The sequence below is a fragment of the Panthera leo genome, chromosome D3 (genome assembly GCF_018350215.1).
Source record: "Panthera leo isolate Ple1 chromosome D3, P.leo_Ple1_pat1.1, whole genome shotgun sequence".
NCBI lineage: Eukaryota > Metazoa > Chordata > Mammalia > Carnivora > Felidae > Panthera > Panthera leo.
In genome coordinates this window covers 76,436,026-76,449,363 of record NC_056690.1, presented here as the reverse complement: position 1 = coordinate 76,449,363, position 13,338 = coordinate 76,436,026, and the positions used below count along the sequence as shown (strand labels likewise).

The following is a 13,338-nucleotide window of genomic DNA, read 5'->3' as shown; positions in this document are numbered from 1 at the left end:
TCGCAACAAAGTCAAAACGAGGCCATTGTCACTGACAAGTGACTATGGAGCTTGACTGCAAAAACAACAGTGCTTTTTTCCTGGTAACTTTCGGTATTTATCATAAAAATACATTGTGGATTGAGGCTGAGTCTCTAAAGTAAACATTTGGGGGAATTCTGGCATTATTATCCTATGGGAACCGGTTCTAGTCTTTTGTTTACTTTTGTTTTTTTTTTTTCCCCCATAGTTTTCCAGACAAAAGCATGGCAGCCCCACCCGGCCTTAATTTGAAACCCATTTTTCCAGTTTGCCACCACCCTAATTCAGGCCTTTATTCCTCCTTGCTTCAGTGACATTCACACAAGGAGTGTTGTTTCTGAATGTGGCTGCGGAGGTAATACGACTCGAACTGCTTGGTTTTACAGATGACGAAACCATGACGGACGATGCTCGGTGTTCAGGGTGACCTCTGGCCAGTGTCCCTGCCTGGCTCTCACCTTCCGGGCCACCCACACTCCCTCCTCTATCAGATTAATCTTCCCGAAGCACCGTGTGGGTCATGTTCCTTTCCTTGCAGACGCCTCTGCTGGCTCCTCTGGCTGTCTGGAACAGAGCCTGGCCAAGCCCTCATGGACCAGGGAAGGGGACTCCAGACAGCCCTTCCCCAGCTCTTCTCTTTGTACCCCTAAACCTCTCAGGTGGGCAGGTGCCTCACACTGGATGCTGCCCAGCCTTCCCCCCGGCTCTTTCTTCCTCCTCCCTGAAAACCTCTCCCCCGTCCACCCTGAGTGCTGGCTCGCCTATACGACTCCCATATTCCCAGCTCAAAACACCTAGGAGAGAGAGTTCTTGATTTAAGTACACGCCTACGTGATAGAAACTGGGGAGCGTTTAACATTTTCCCACCCATTGGTGTAGGAGAGATCACAAAGTTTGCTTTCTTTCTCTTGTCAGTGTCTCCATTTCTGTCGCTTAGGTTTTTCTCGTGACTGATGAGGCGCCCAGTTGGTGTGTGGCCGGAGAAAGCAGCGGCTGCTTGAAATAGGGGATCAGGCTCAGGAGTTTCCTGGACAGAACTTGAATTCCAGTCTGCAGCCACCTGTGTTGACCGAACCGCACGGTCTGTATGGCACAGACTTGGCTGTGCAGGCAGAGGGCTTGACTCTCATCTGATGTCACCGAGCCGAACACCCCCGGGCTTCACCACTCTCTTTGGTAAAAGGGCAACAAATGCGCCTGGCCGCACATCTCAGAATAAGTCCGTGATGACCGTGGGAGGCGCGGGGTGTGAAACTTACTTGGGGAGCTGTAAGAGGGCGCCTCATCTTAACAGGAAGTAGTCGTCCTTGCTGGAGGACACCAGCCAGCTCATGACAGAGTTGGGACAATATCACCAAGAAATCCTGTTAAGTTGCACCAGGAAAAAGAAAAAAAACTGCCTTTCTCTGAGAAGTCAGAGTTCTTAGGTTTCCCCTGCACCTTTTGCGACGGTAGCCAGCAGAGCCGTGCATATGCGATGGTGGTCAGCTCCTTTGTGGCAAAGCACTCCGCGGTGGACTTTCAGAGGAACCGAGAGCTTGACGCTGCGGACCTAGAGAAGCTTTGTCTTCTTCTTTCTTTTCTTTTTTAAGTAAAAAAAAAAAAAAAAAAAAAGTTTGTTTATTTTTGAGCGAGATTGAGACAGAGCACGAGTAGGGGAGGGTCAGAGAGAGGGCTTGAACTCACAAACCGAGAGATCATGACCTGAGCTGAAGTCTGGTGCTTAACCGACTGAGCCACCCAGGTGCCCTCAGAAGCCTCTTCTATCCCGAGTAAAGGTCTTGGCTGATTGCCCCCCACAGTAGTGACATCAATGGTCCCTTAGTTTTATGATAGTTATTCCAGGCTTCCAGGCTTTCTAGGTTTTGGTTTAGGAAGAAATAAAAAAAAAGTTATATATATGTGTGTGCGTATATATGTGTGTGTGTGTGTGTACACACACACACACACACACACACATATATATATATATATATATATATATATATATATATATATAAAACCCCGTTTGTCCTAGGGACAGTAGAGTCCTGTTGCTTCGGTAACTGTATAAAGTTTAAGTTTAATCTAGATCTTAGATAAACTTTATTATTATTGCTTCAAGAGATCGCCTAATTATATGTCATCAAGCTTCTCGGATTTTACTCTCAAGAGTATCGGGCAGATTCCAAGTAGGGTGGGCAGGTGTCTGGTGCCAACTAGGATAATAGAGAAGGTTTCTGCCGCCCTCCTAGATTGGGCTCTTCTTCAGGATAACTGGGAAATAATCATGGCCGTATTCATTACTTACCCGGAATCATTATTATTTGTGATCAAGGATATGCGTGTTAGTTCTCTCTTGTTCCAAAGTACTCCAAAACTTGGCAGCTTAAAGCAACGCCCTTTTGTTAGCTCCCAGTTTTTGTGGATGAGGAATCCAGCACCACTTAGTGGGGTCCTTTGTTCCAGGGTCTCTCTCACAAGGGCGCAATTAAGGCGTCAGTCCAGGCTGGGGTCTCATCTGAAGGCTAGAGTGAGGCAGGATCCACCTCCAAGTTCATGTGATTGTTGGCAAAATTCATTTCCATCCCCCACCCTGAAAAAAAACTTTTTTTGCAGTTTTATTGAGGTATAATTGCCGTATAACCTAGTTTTAGTTTAAGGTATACCACATAACGCTTTGATATAGGTATATACAACTATAAACTTAGTTAATATTCATCACCCTCATATGCTTAGAATTTGTTCTTGTGATAACTTTTAAGATCTACTCTATTCATAACTTCTGAATATACAATACATATGGCCAGCTGCGGTCCCCTTGTTGTACGTATTCATTTCAGTGGGGTTGTTGGTCTGAAGAGTCCAGCTCCTTGCTGGCTATTGGCTGGAGGGTCAGTCAGTTTCTTGCCATGTGAGCCCCTCCATAGGACAGCTGCTTCATTAAAGCCAGGAAGGGGAGAGAGCTGGCTGGCAAGAAGAAGTCATAGTCTCTTGTAACCTAATCATGACTAAAACATCCCATTACCTGTGTTATATTAGGTTGGTTGAAAGCAAGGCGCTACGTCCAGCCCACGCTCATGAGGAGGGGGTTACGTGAGAGCGTGAACGCCAGGCGGTGGCATCATGGGAGGCATCACAGTATCTGCCTGCCAGAGTTGTAATTTATTATATTTAGTTTAGAACATATAATAAAAACACACAGAGTATAGAAGACATAAAAATCTAACGCACAAATTTATTATATCATGATCTACATTATGTTAAATACTTTGCATTATTATTAATAATATTAATTAAATTAATACATTAATTTAATTTTATATTTAATATAGTATATTAAATCAATATGAATTAAATATAATTAAGACACATCTTAGAAATACCCTTTCTTCTTGAGGCTTTAAGAGCCATAAAAAAAAGATGATGTAGAATGAAAAAAAATGAATTTTGTGACTCTTACTGTCTAATTGGACAGGAATCCAGTCCTATGACAAAGCTGTCATTGACCAGGCACACTTGGCCTTCCCCGGCCTCTGAGCCCCTTGCGTATGCACACAGATCATACCCTAGCCATGACAAAACTCAACTTTTTGTTCCTACTTCTCCTCCCTTTAAATCGAGAAACCTTGTGATAGCAGCAAAAGGTTGTGTTTTCGTTCCTGCTGACTTAAAGCTTTTATTGCAAAGCAGGAAGGTCATTCTTTTTGCCTGGGTTCTCTTTTTCTCACTCCTTTGGCGCCTCCTCTCCCACAAAGGAATAAGGATTTCATTCATTCATTCATTCATTCACTTGGCGGGGAGCTCGTAGCCAAGTATATAAAGGTGACAAGTGATGGGGTGTTAGGATCCAGGTTTGGAAACTCTGTCCTTCACCCCTTTTGTCCTTGGGGGTTTATGACCAAGAGGGCTGAACACAACAGAAGGCAGGATGGAAAATGAAGTGCCACTTTATTAAGAGCTGGAAAAGACCCAAATCGAGCTCTGGTATAAATGATGCCTCTTGGTCCCTCTCCTCCCCCACCATCTCCTCTACCCTGTGCTCTTTTTTAGGCAGGCTTGCAGAAAAGTCTGGAGTCTGCTAACTGGACAGGGACAGAACAGGGAGAGAGGAGGATGGTTGCCAGGAGGCACAGCCCATCCTTGCGTGTTGCTGTCATGGAGATGGCAAGGTGGGAAGCAACCCACACACTACCTGACTTTAAAATCAGGTAATGGGATCACATGACCCCCCCCCCCCCTTAGGGCTGCAGGCTCTGATCGGTACTTGTATCAAGGCCCCTTTCTTGGGAAGGAGCAAGTGGAGGGGACGAACGAGGAGTTGTCTCCTGTGGCAGGTGGATGTTAAGTCTTTGTTTTGCACCTCTATCTCTCAAGGAGTCTGAAAAGAACCTGATGGAAACTAGCCTGTATATTGTACCTACTCTCTGTGGGCTATCTCTAGGGGCTTTTACAACCTTCAGTTATCAAAAGGAATTCTCACAGTATTTGGAAGGTAGATATCCCCTACCCTTCTTTCTCTGTCTCTGTCTCTGTCTCTCTCTCTCCTTTTTTTTTTTTTACACATGAGAGAAAGGAGCTTCGAAAATGTGAAGGAATCCACCCAAGTTATAAATTAGTGAGTGGTACAGTTGGGAATGGAATCCAGACCCATATTCCTTTCAATAAACCATGCTGCTTTTCAGATTAAGCAGGAGCTGAGTAAGAATAATTTCTAAAGATCATGTGACCAGAACAATCCTTGAATGCTATATCCCTTTGATGAATTAAAAAAAAAAATTCTGATAAATCTTTTGCCTACTTGCCCTAACATCTAGTCCCACTAACTTTGGATGCCTTGGTTGATTGTTGTCCCACTAACTTTGGACGCCTTGATTCCAGAGAAGTACCACCCTGCACCGGGTACGGCTGTGTTAGTAGACACACGATCACCACCTGCTCATGCGACGAGGGAGATGATGGTCTGTTGGCTGGGCCAGCGTGTGTCCTCTCCAGTTACACAGCTCGCAATAATTTTGAGACACTACTATTCCCAATCAATAGGAAAACTGTATTAGGGGCATTTTCCCACCACTGCCTCTGGTCGTTTATTTCCTATTCCCAAACCAGGCCCGATTTACCCAGGTCGGTGATGATTTCCTCTGGTTGTGAGCCTTTGATATTAAGCACTTGTTTCGCTGCTGTCTCTTAGTATCTTTTGTTTTAGTCCACAGGTCAACGGACGTTTTCTGTAAAGAGCCAGATAGTAAATATTTTACAGTCTGAGGCCATATGGTGTCCATCACAACCATTCAACTCCGCTATGGTATAAAAGCAGCCATTGACGATACAAGGAGGAATAAGCAAGGACGTGTTTGAATAAAACTTGATTTGCAAAAACAGGTGGTTGGCCGAACCTGGCCTGTAGGCTGTAATTTGCGAACTCCCCTCCGGACTCTAAACCCCCTAAGGGACAGAGGCAGAAGGGCCTCCTGTGTGTTAGACACTTGTCATATGGCAGGTGATAAAAAAGAAAGATCAGGGCTCAACTTCAATACCTTCAGTACCTTCCCACAGGCTGATTTAGTTTTGTGTAGGTAGTAAAATCTTAGGCAATAAGTTCTCAGTGACCTTGATAGAGTGAGACTCCTAAAAATCTCCACTGTGTACAACTTCCGAACGTAGAAGTTTTTATTCGCTCTTATTGCCATCAACTTTCCACCTTCATCCAGTGACTAATTGAACTCTTTTACGGTGTGGTGGGTAGGAGCTATGGAGAGATGGTAAAGATATCTTTGTTTTTGGTAGAAGATTACTCTCTAAATCCTTGAGGGCTTTATCAAAAGTGAATTTGTTCTTTCCCCCAAATCTTTGAGTGGCAACTAGAGGGTAGGCACTGAGTATTCCCAGATGGGACTCTGTTCTTGTAGAGTTTGTAGTCTCGTGGAAGAGGCAGATGACAAGTAAAAGCAAATGTGTATTTAAAAATCGTGGTAAGTGCTAGGAAGGAAAGAGAAAAGTAAGTGTTTTGGAGATTGGCGGTGGTAGGAAGAAGAGGGCAGGTACCTCTTTAACACCATCAGTGAAAGTGGATATTGAATTTGAGAGCTAAAGACTGAGAAATAATAGCCATGAAGAGAACTGAGAGAAGAGCATTTCAGGCAGTAGGAAGGGCATGTGCAAAGGCCCTGAGGCAGGAAAGATTTCACTTGCTTAAGCTGAAAGCAGGGCCATGGGGCTGAGGATTAGTGAGGAAGAAAGAAGTTGTAGGAGGGCGCAGAGCTCCCAGAGTTGGGGGAAAGCTTGGATTTAAAGAGTAGTGGGAACCCATAGTATATTGATCTGCTTGGGCTCCCGTAGCAAAATACTACTGAGTAGGTGGCTTAAACCATAGACATTTATTTTCTCATATTTCTGAAAGCTGGAAGTCCAAGATTGAGGTGCCAGTAGGGTTAGTTTCTGGGGGGGCCATCTTCTTAGCTTGTAGGTGGCCGTCATCTTTCTGTGGCCCTTCCTCTGTGCGTGCACAGAAAGAGAGAGAGAGCTCTGTGACGTCTCTCTCTCGTCTTGTAAGGACACCAGACCTGTCGGGTTAGGGTCCCACCCTTATAAAATTATTTACCTCTTTAAAGGCCTGATCTCCCCACACAGTCACATTGGGGGTTAGGGCTTCAGCCTATGATTTTTTGAAGGGGACACAGCTTTGTCCCTAACACATAGGAAGGGTCTAAGCAGGAGAGCGGCAAGAAGTTGATTGGAAGCTGTTCGGAAGTTGATTGTAGGCGTGTAATTAGAGTGTATTTGCAGCATTGCAGCAGAGAGGTGATGGCAGCGCGGATTAGGGTGGTGGCCTTGGAGACAGAGAGGCAGGAATGGACGGGAGGTGTATGTTCAGGCAGAAATGATTAGCCTTGCTGTGTCTCGTGGCTGTCATGTATAGTTTACTTACCTGGATCCCTGAATGACCTGGTAGTCTCCAAAGGGTCTGTTCCCAGTGCCTGGGTGGTAGTCAGCACCTGGCAGGTGCTTCATGAAGGCTGAGCAAGTGCACACAGGGCTGCAGTGTGCTGCAGGGGTGGTAAGGGACACAACAAAGTTTCCAAATCCATGTTCTAGATAGTGCCTGCCTTCTTCACATCATGGCTTAGAGCAGGAAAGTGGCTTACGTCACTCAGGGCTTCAAAGAAAGGATTTCTTCCCAGTTTTTCTTTGGTCGTGCTCTGATGAGAGAGCTAAATGGTTCCCATGTGTGTCTGCATTTTGCACACACACACACACACACACACACACACTGCAGAGAACTTCCACTCAGCTCAGAGCTCTGCTTTCCAAGCAGCCCACACAGTCTGGCCTGGGGTGGGTGTTCCAGTGCTGAGCTGGCCGCTTATGCAATGCCTTTGCTCACCCTGGATCCCATCCTCCTGGCTGTTGAATCCACTCCTTTGTTCTGTCTCCTCCCTCAACCTCGAAAGACTGGATCCAGTCTTAATGTGGGAAATAAGCACGGAGACACTTGGCCGTAATAATGATGAGGGAACCGATCACGTACAAAATGTTTCTAGAATGCGCTTAACACCCCTGACCTGGACACCTAAAAATGGTTAAAGTGGTTAAGTTTATGTTATGTACTACGATAAAAGAAAAATTGTTTCTATAATGGTGCTTTCAGACTCATTAATGTCGCACATGTCCCTATAACGGAGACATGAGATCCTAACTTACGCCACTTAGCAGCTGACCCTCAGTGTCCTTATCTGTAAGATGGGACAATATTATCTATCTCACGGGGTGGTCCTGCTTGAACCACTTCCATTATTTTTGTTCTGAAAGATTGTTGGCAAAAGTTTTGCCCTTAAGAGCTTGGGAATTTTAAAGAGAGTGTATTAAATTTAAATAGCAGCTAAAGCATGGGTGGCAGTATATTACAAAACCACAAATGAGACATGTATGAAACCCCGAGATAGAGTTATTTCCTAGCGCACAGGAAATTGGGAGAGCAGGAAAATGTTTCATTCTGCAATCAAAAGGTTTTTAAACGGAATCCGCCTGTGCTTAAGTGTAGTTCTATAATAAATAGTCTAATATGTTACCTCCTGGTGAGAGGCAGATACAGTCTAGAAGTGATTTCAGGAGATGGAAATGCATGAAGGGATAAATCCCCACACCATTTCATTTGTTATTATAAAGGACATTTTTTTCTAGTTCTGGAAAGAATTGAAAATCACGAAATCACGTTTGTGTACTTTCTGTCGTGTTAGCACTGTATTGGGTATTTACTGTATGCTGGGTACTGAATCGAGCACTTGACATGTGTCATTTCACGTAAAGGATGCGTGGCAATTGTTGACATTTTGGACAGTGAATAAATGTCTGAGTAACTGGGACTGTTCTATACATACGGATTGTTAACCCACCTTTCAACTCAACATGTTTGGACTTTTCCAGAGTCATTAAAAACGCTTCGGATCGGGGCGCCTGGGTGGCTCAGTCGGTTGAGCGTCCGACTTTGGCTCAGGTCACGATCTCGCGGTCTGTGAGTTCGAGCCCCGCGTCGGGCTCTGGGCTGATGGCTCAGAGCCTGGAGCCTGCTTCCGATTCTGTGTCTCCCTCTCTCTCTCTGACCCTCCCCCGTTCATGCTCTGTCTCTCTCTGTCTCAAAAATAAATAAAAAGTTAAAAAAATAAAAATAAAAAAAAACCGCTTCGGATAATGATCTAAATTGTCTCATAGTGTGACAATATCACAATTTATTTACACAGTTACCAAGCATTGGACACCCAAGTTGCTTCTGGGTTTTATGGTTGTAAATAATATTGTACAAAATATATCTATATTATAAATATATAATATATGATAATACGTATTAATAATAGATAATATAAATATTTAAACATTTCATACATGTTCAGTTATGGCTATAAAACTTCACAGGTCCAAGATGCTAGATTTGATACAAAGCATGCAATCAGCTAAGTCGTTCCACTCACGGCAACTAACCCTTGATGAAAACGTATAAGACGCCGTAACAGAAGAGTAGAATATAGAAGATCCCTCCTTGGAAAGCAATTGTTTTGCTGCAAAATTTTTTTTAAGTAAGCTATACACCCATCATGGGGCTTGAACTCATGACCCCGAGATCAAAAGTTGCATGGTCTACTGATTCAGCCAGCCAGGCGCCCCTTTGTGGCACGTTTTTAATAATTATTGTGCAAGCTATTCAGAGAGTTGTGGTTTTCTCCTCTGTAGAGTAGGAATAACAATAGTACCCTCACCAGGGTCGTGTGGGAAGTTTCAAGGAGCCAATGTCGGTGAAGCAGTTCATGCAGGGCCTGGAGTCCAGTTAACGCTATATAAATGTGAGCCGCTGTTATTAACAACGTCAGGTACATGGCAATATGATGCTTATATAAATAACGCCAGGCTGCATGGCTATCTTCATGTGACCCATGGTAGTTGTGTAAATATTTTCCTAATCTGACTACAGTTGTGCTTATCACTTGTGCATTCACTTTAAACAGCAGCATACACACAAGCACAAATTCCAGATACAGGGTGTCGGTGGGGGTAGTTAGGAAGAGAGGTGAGGGAGTGCTCCCAGGAAGTAAAGGTGAGGATCTAAGCCTTAAATGTATCACAGAGTATGGGGCGCCTGGGTGTCTCAGTCGGTTAGGCATCTGACTTCGGCTCAGGTCACGATCTCGCGGTTTGAGAGTTCGACCCCCCGCACCCCCACGTCGGGCTCTGTGCTGACAGCCTGGAGCCTGCTTCGGATTCTGTGTCTCCCCCTCTCTCTGCCCCTCCCCTGCTCATGCTCTGTGCCTCTCATTAATAAATAAACGTTAAAAAAAATTTTTTTAATGTATCACAGAGTAAAAGCTCAGAATATTAGCATTAGGGGAAACCAGATGTCTTAGGGCACTGTGTCTCAAACTTTGCCAGCAACCCGCAGTAAGAAATGCAATTGCATTAAGACCTACAATGCAAATAAATGTGTGTGTGTTTCATCAGACGGTTTCATCCAACAGTACTGACTCTTACGACGCCTGCTGTGCCCCGATGCTTTATTAGCTGTTTCATTTTATTTTAATGTTGGTTATGACTTAAATTTATTTTGCTCGGTAGAGACCCACAATTTGAAATACTACCTTAAAGCTTGTATACGCTTAAAAAAAAAAAAGTTTGCAGCTACATTTTTGTTCTTAATTCTTGCTCAAGCATGCAATCACTAATGAATGGTTTTCTTCTTTTTTTTATTTTTTAAAAAGTATAATTTATTGTCAAGTTAGCTAACATACAGCATATTCAATGTGCTCTTGGCTTCGGGAGTAGATTCCCACAATTCATCGCTTACATACAACATCCAGTGCTCATTCCAACATTAATTTTTTAAATGTTCATTATATTTGAGAGAGAGAGAGAGAGACAGAGAGACAGAGAATGAGCAGGGGAGGGGCAGAGAGAGAGGGAGACACAGAATCTAAAGCAGGCTCCAGTCTCTGAGCTCAGAGCCCATCGCGGGGCTTGAACCCACAAACTGTGAGATCATGACCTGAGCTGAAGTCAGATGCTTAAGCAACTGAGCCACCCAGGTACCCCGTGAATGGTTTTGTTCTTATTTGCTTGGTAATTTGAACTTTGGGGTCATTGTTCAGACACACTTGCACGTTCATTTAAATTATGTTCCGTTAAAAGGGCATTGCTACTGGGCGCAGGCAGAAACTGGGCGCGAGTCATAACTCACTCTGGTTTCTCTTTCTTTTAAACCAGGTAGTTCCAGTTTGCCAGCAGGATGAGTTCTGAAAGAGACTCAGAAACGACATTCGAGGAGGATTCTCAGCCGAATGATGAAGTGGTTCCCTATAGTGACGATGAAACAGAAGATGAGCTCGAAGACCAGGGAGCTGCGGTTGAACCAGAACAGAATCGAGTCAACAGAGAAGCAGAGGAAAACCGGGAGACATTCCGAAAAGGTAACCTCACTGGGACCGGAGACTGGGTCCCATCCTTGTCTGTCCTCACTGGGCAGCGACCACAGGTGCACAGGATGGCCAGCCTGTGTTAGGTTGGCCAGGAGGTATCTTCCTCCTCTTCGGATACAGCTGGGAGAACGGGGGCAATGGGCTTGGACGACAATGGGTTTGGACGCTTCGTCCCCAGCACGCAGGGCTGGTCGACCCACCTGACACGTTCTGTCCAGAAAATGGAAGGTGTTGGTTGGTGTCTACTTTTAGGAGGGACTTGTATGCGGAGGAGTTTGCTTGTTACTGCACCAGGAAGCTTGGAGTTGGCACACCTTTGGTTCAGCCGTTTGTGAATATGATGCGGTGTGGGCTGCTTGCTATGAGGGGCAACGGCAAACAGCCCTACCTGCCCAGAATCAGGGCAACTTCGAGGCCCGGTCTGGACCAGGGGTCAGGGCCAGACAGTAACTGTTTTAGGCTCTGTGTGCCACACGGGCTCTGTCACAACGACTCAGCTGTACCAATAGTGCTTAAAAATCGCCGTAGACAGTCAGTCCTTGAGGCCACAGCGGAGTGTACCTTACTTTTATGAGGATGCTTTTCCTGCTGTGGCTTTTCTATTTCGTTTTCTGCTGGTTCTCCCACCCTGGCAAGAAAATGTGGTCTCTTCCTGTGGCGGTTGTGCTCCACGAGGAAGCTGAACCTTTTCTCTCCGGGCCCCAGATTTGCTCCAGGTTTCAGGTCCAAAATATTTCTTCCATGGTCTCTCAAATTCCAGCTGAATAACTTTAGATTCTCATTTCTAGGAATCTCCACGAAATTACTGTTTCTGACTCTCTGGATGCTGTCTTCACAGCCTCAGTCAGAATAACCTCTGGTTCTATCTGGCTTCCCCAAAGTCTCCGTCACTGCCCTTACTTTGTGTCACTCCTTGCTCCCCTCGTTTTTGCTGCCGGGTTCTGCTCCCTAATCAGCTTGGGGTTTTTTGTTTTGTTTTGTTTTGTTTTGTTTTTCAAACTGTTTCACCGGTAGAAAGAGCAACATGCATGAAATGAGACTTTGGGGATGATTCCTCCTGCTCTGGTCAGAGGCTGCCTCTCTCCAGCTCTCCCATGTAGGGAGGATCTCCATGGGGGAGAACATAAGTCCAAATGGGTCCCGTCCTAACCTGGGCCCCAAAACCGGGCAGGCCATTGATCTATGTATACTGTTTGCCGTCCTTAGTTTTCTGCATCAAACATTTAGAACGATCAGAACTTACTGTAGATTTCCGGCTATCATTTTAAGCTGTCGAATGTTAAGCTTAAGCGCTTTTCTGCCTTGAAGCAGAAGGTATGAAAATCACGGTAGCTGAGCTAAATTAAAATGGAATCACTGCCAATCTGAACAGGAAATGTGGCCTCTGTATAACAGGTCCAGACTGGATGTTCGAATGGGGACAAAGCTGAAGGAGCCTGACAAATTAGCGGGGAGTTCTAGCTGACTGCCTCACGTCATGAATACGGTGTTTCTTCCTCATTCTTTCCCCCGCTGAACTTCTAAGTTGCCTGTCACAGTCTTGGAATCGCTATCAGATGTGGATATCTGATGAGCTGGCAGAGAACCGGCTCCGTGGGGTTCAAGGTGAACTTTGCTGTTGGTGCTTGGTGCCACGCTATCAGCTGTGTGGTCCGGGACGTAACCAAGGACCGGGGTTGGGTGCCTGCAGAAATGTCAGAGAAGCACGTACTCGGTGGGAACTCTCACCTCTGGTTTTTTTCCAACTCTACCTTCACATCCAGGTTCTCAGGGCCCTTTCCTGATCGCTCAGTCTGTAGGTCATCCCTCTTGTAGATTTCTACTGTTGGAATGCAGGTCGCCAGGGAGGCCAGACTTGATCTTGGCTCTTCATGGTCTCTTCCAGTGGTGGCTTATATTTCTCGGGGAATCTGGTGGGTCTCATTTCTTTTTCTTTTCTTTTCTTTTCTTTTTGAAGATTTTATTTTTACGTAATCTCTACATCCAATGTGGGGCTCGAACTCACAGCCCCACGATCAAGAGTTGCACGCTCTATGGACAGAGCCAGCCAGGTGCCCGTGCTCGTTCTCATTTCGTAAAACTCCTGTCAAACAACCTTGCTTGTGACTTTTAGAAACACACCTCTACCTGCCCTTCCCCAAAGCACAGAAGACATTCAGTAAGTGCCAGACCTCTCTCCTGTATTCCTTCTCCTGCCCTGCACGCCCCCCAACAGGTCTGCTTCCTCCCCTCCTCCCTCCTTCCGTCCTTTCCTTTTCCCTCTGCACCCCTCCTTCTCCCTTCTTAATTGTGTTTCATATTTTCGGTCATTTTCCCAGTTAAGGTCAGTGTCGCTCCTCTTTAAATGACCCTCTGTCTGTCTTGACATTTTCCATGAAGG

The 13,338-nt window shown here is 45.2% G+C and overlaps 1 protein-coding gene across 1 annotated transcript in view; it reads left to right on the top strand.

The window, feature by feature from the left end:
- Positions 1-13,338, top strand: part of ATP8B1 (ATPase phospholipid transporting 8B1) — a 126,255-nt gene that overhangs the window by 50,327 nt on the left and 62,590 nt on the right. The window contains exon 2 of the mRNA XM_042911788.1: positions 10,747-10,949. Within this exon, the coding sequence (XP_042767722.1) occupies positions 10,769-10,949 (181 nt within the window). The 5' untranslated portion in view covers positions 10,747-10,768. The remainder of the gene's footprint in view (positions 1-10,746; positions 10,950-13,338) is intronic.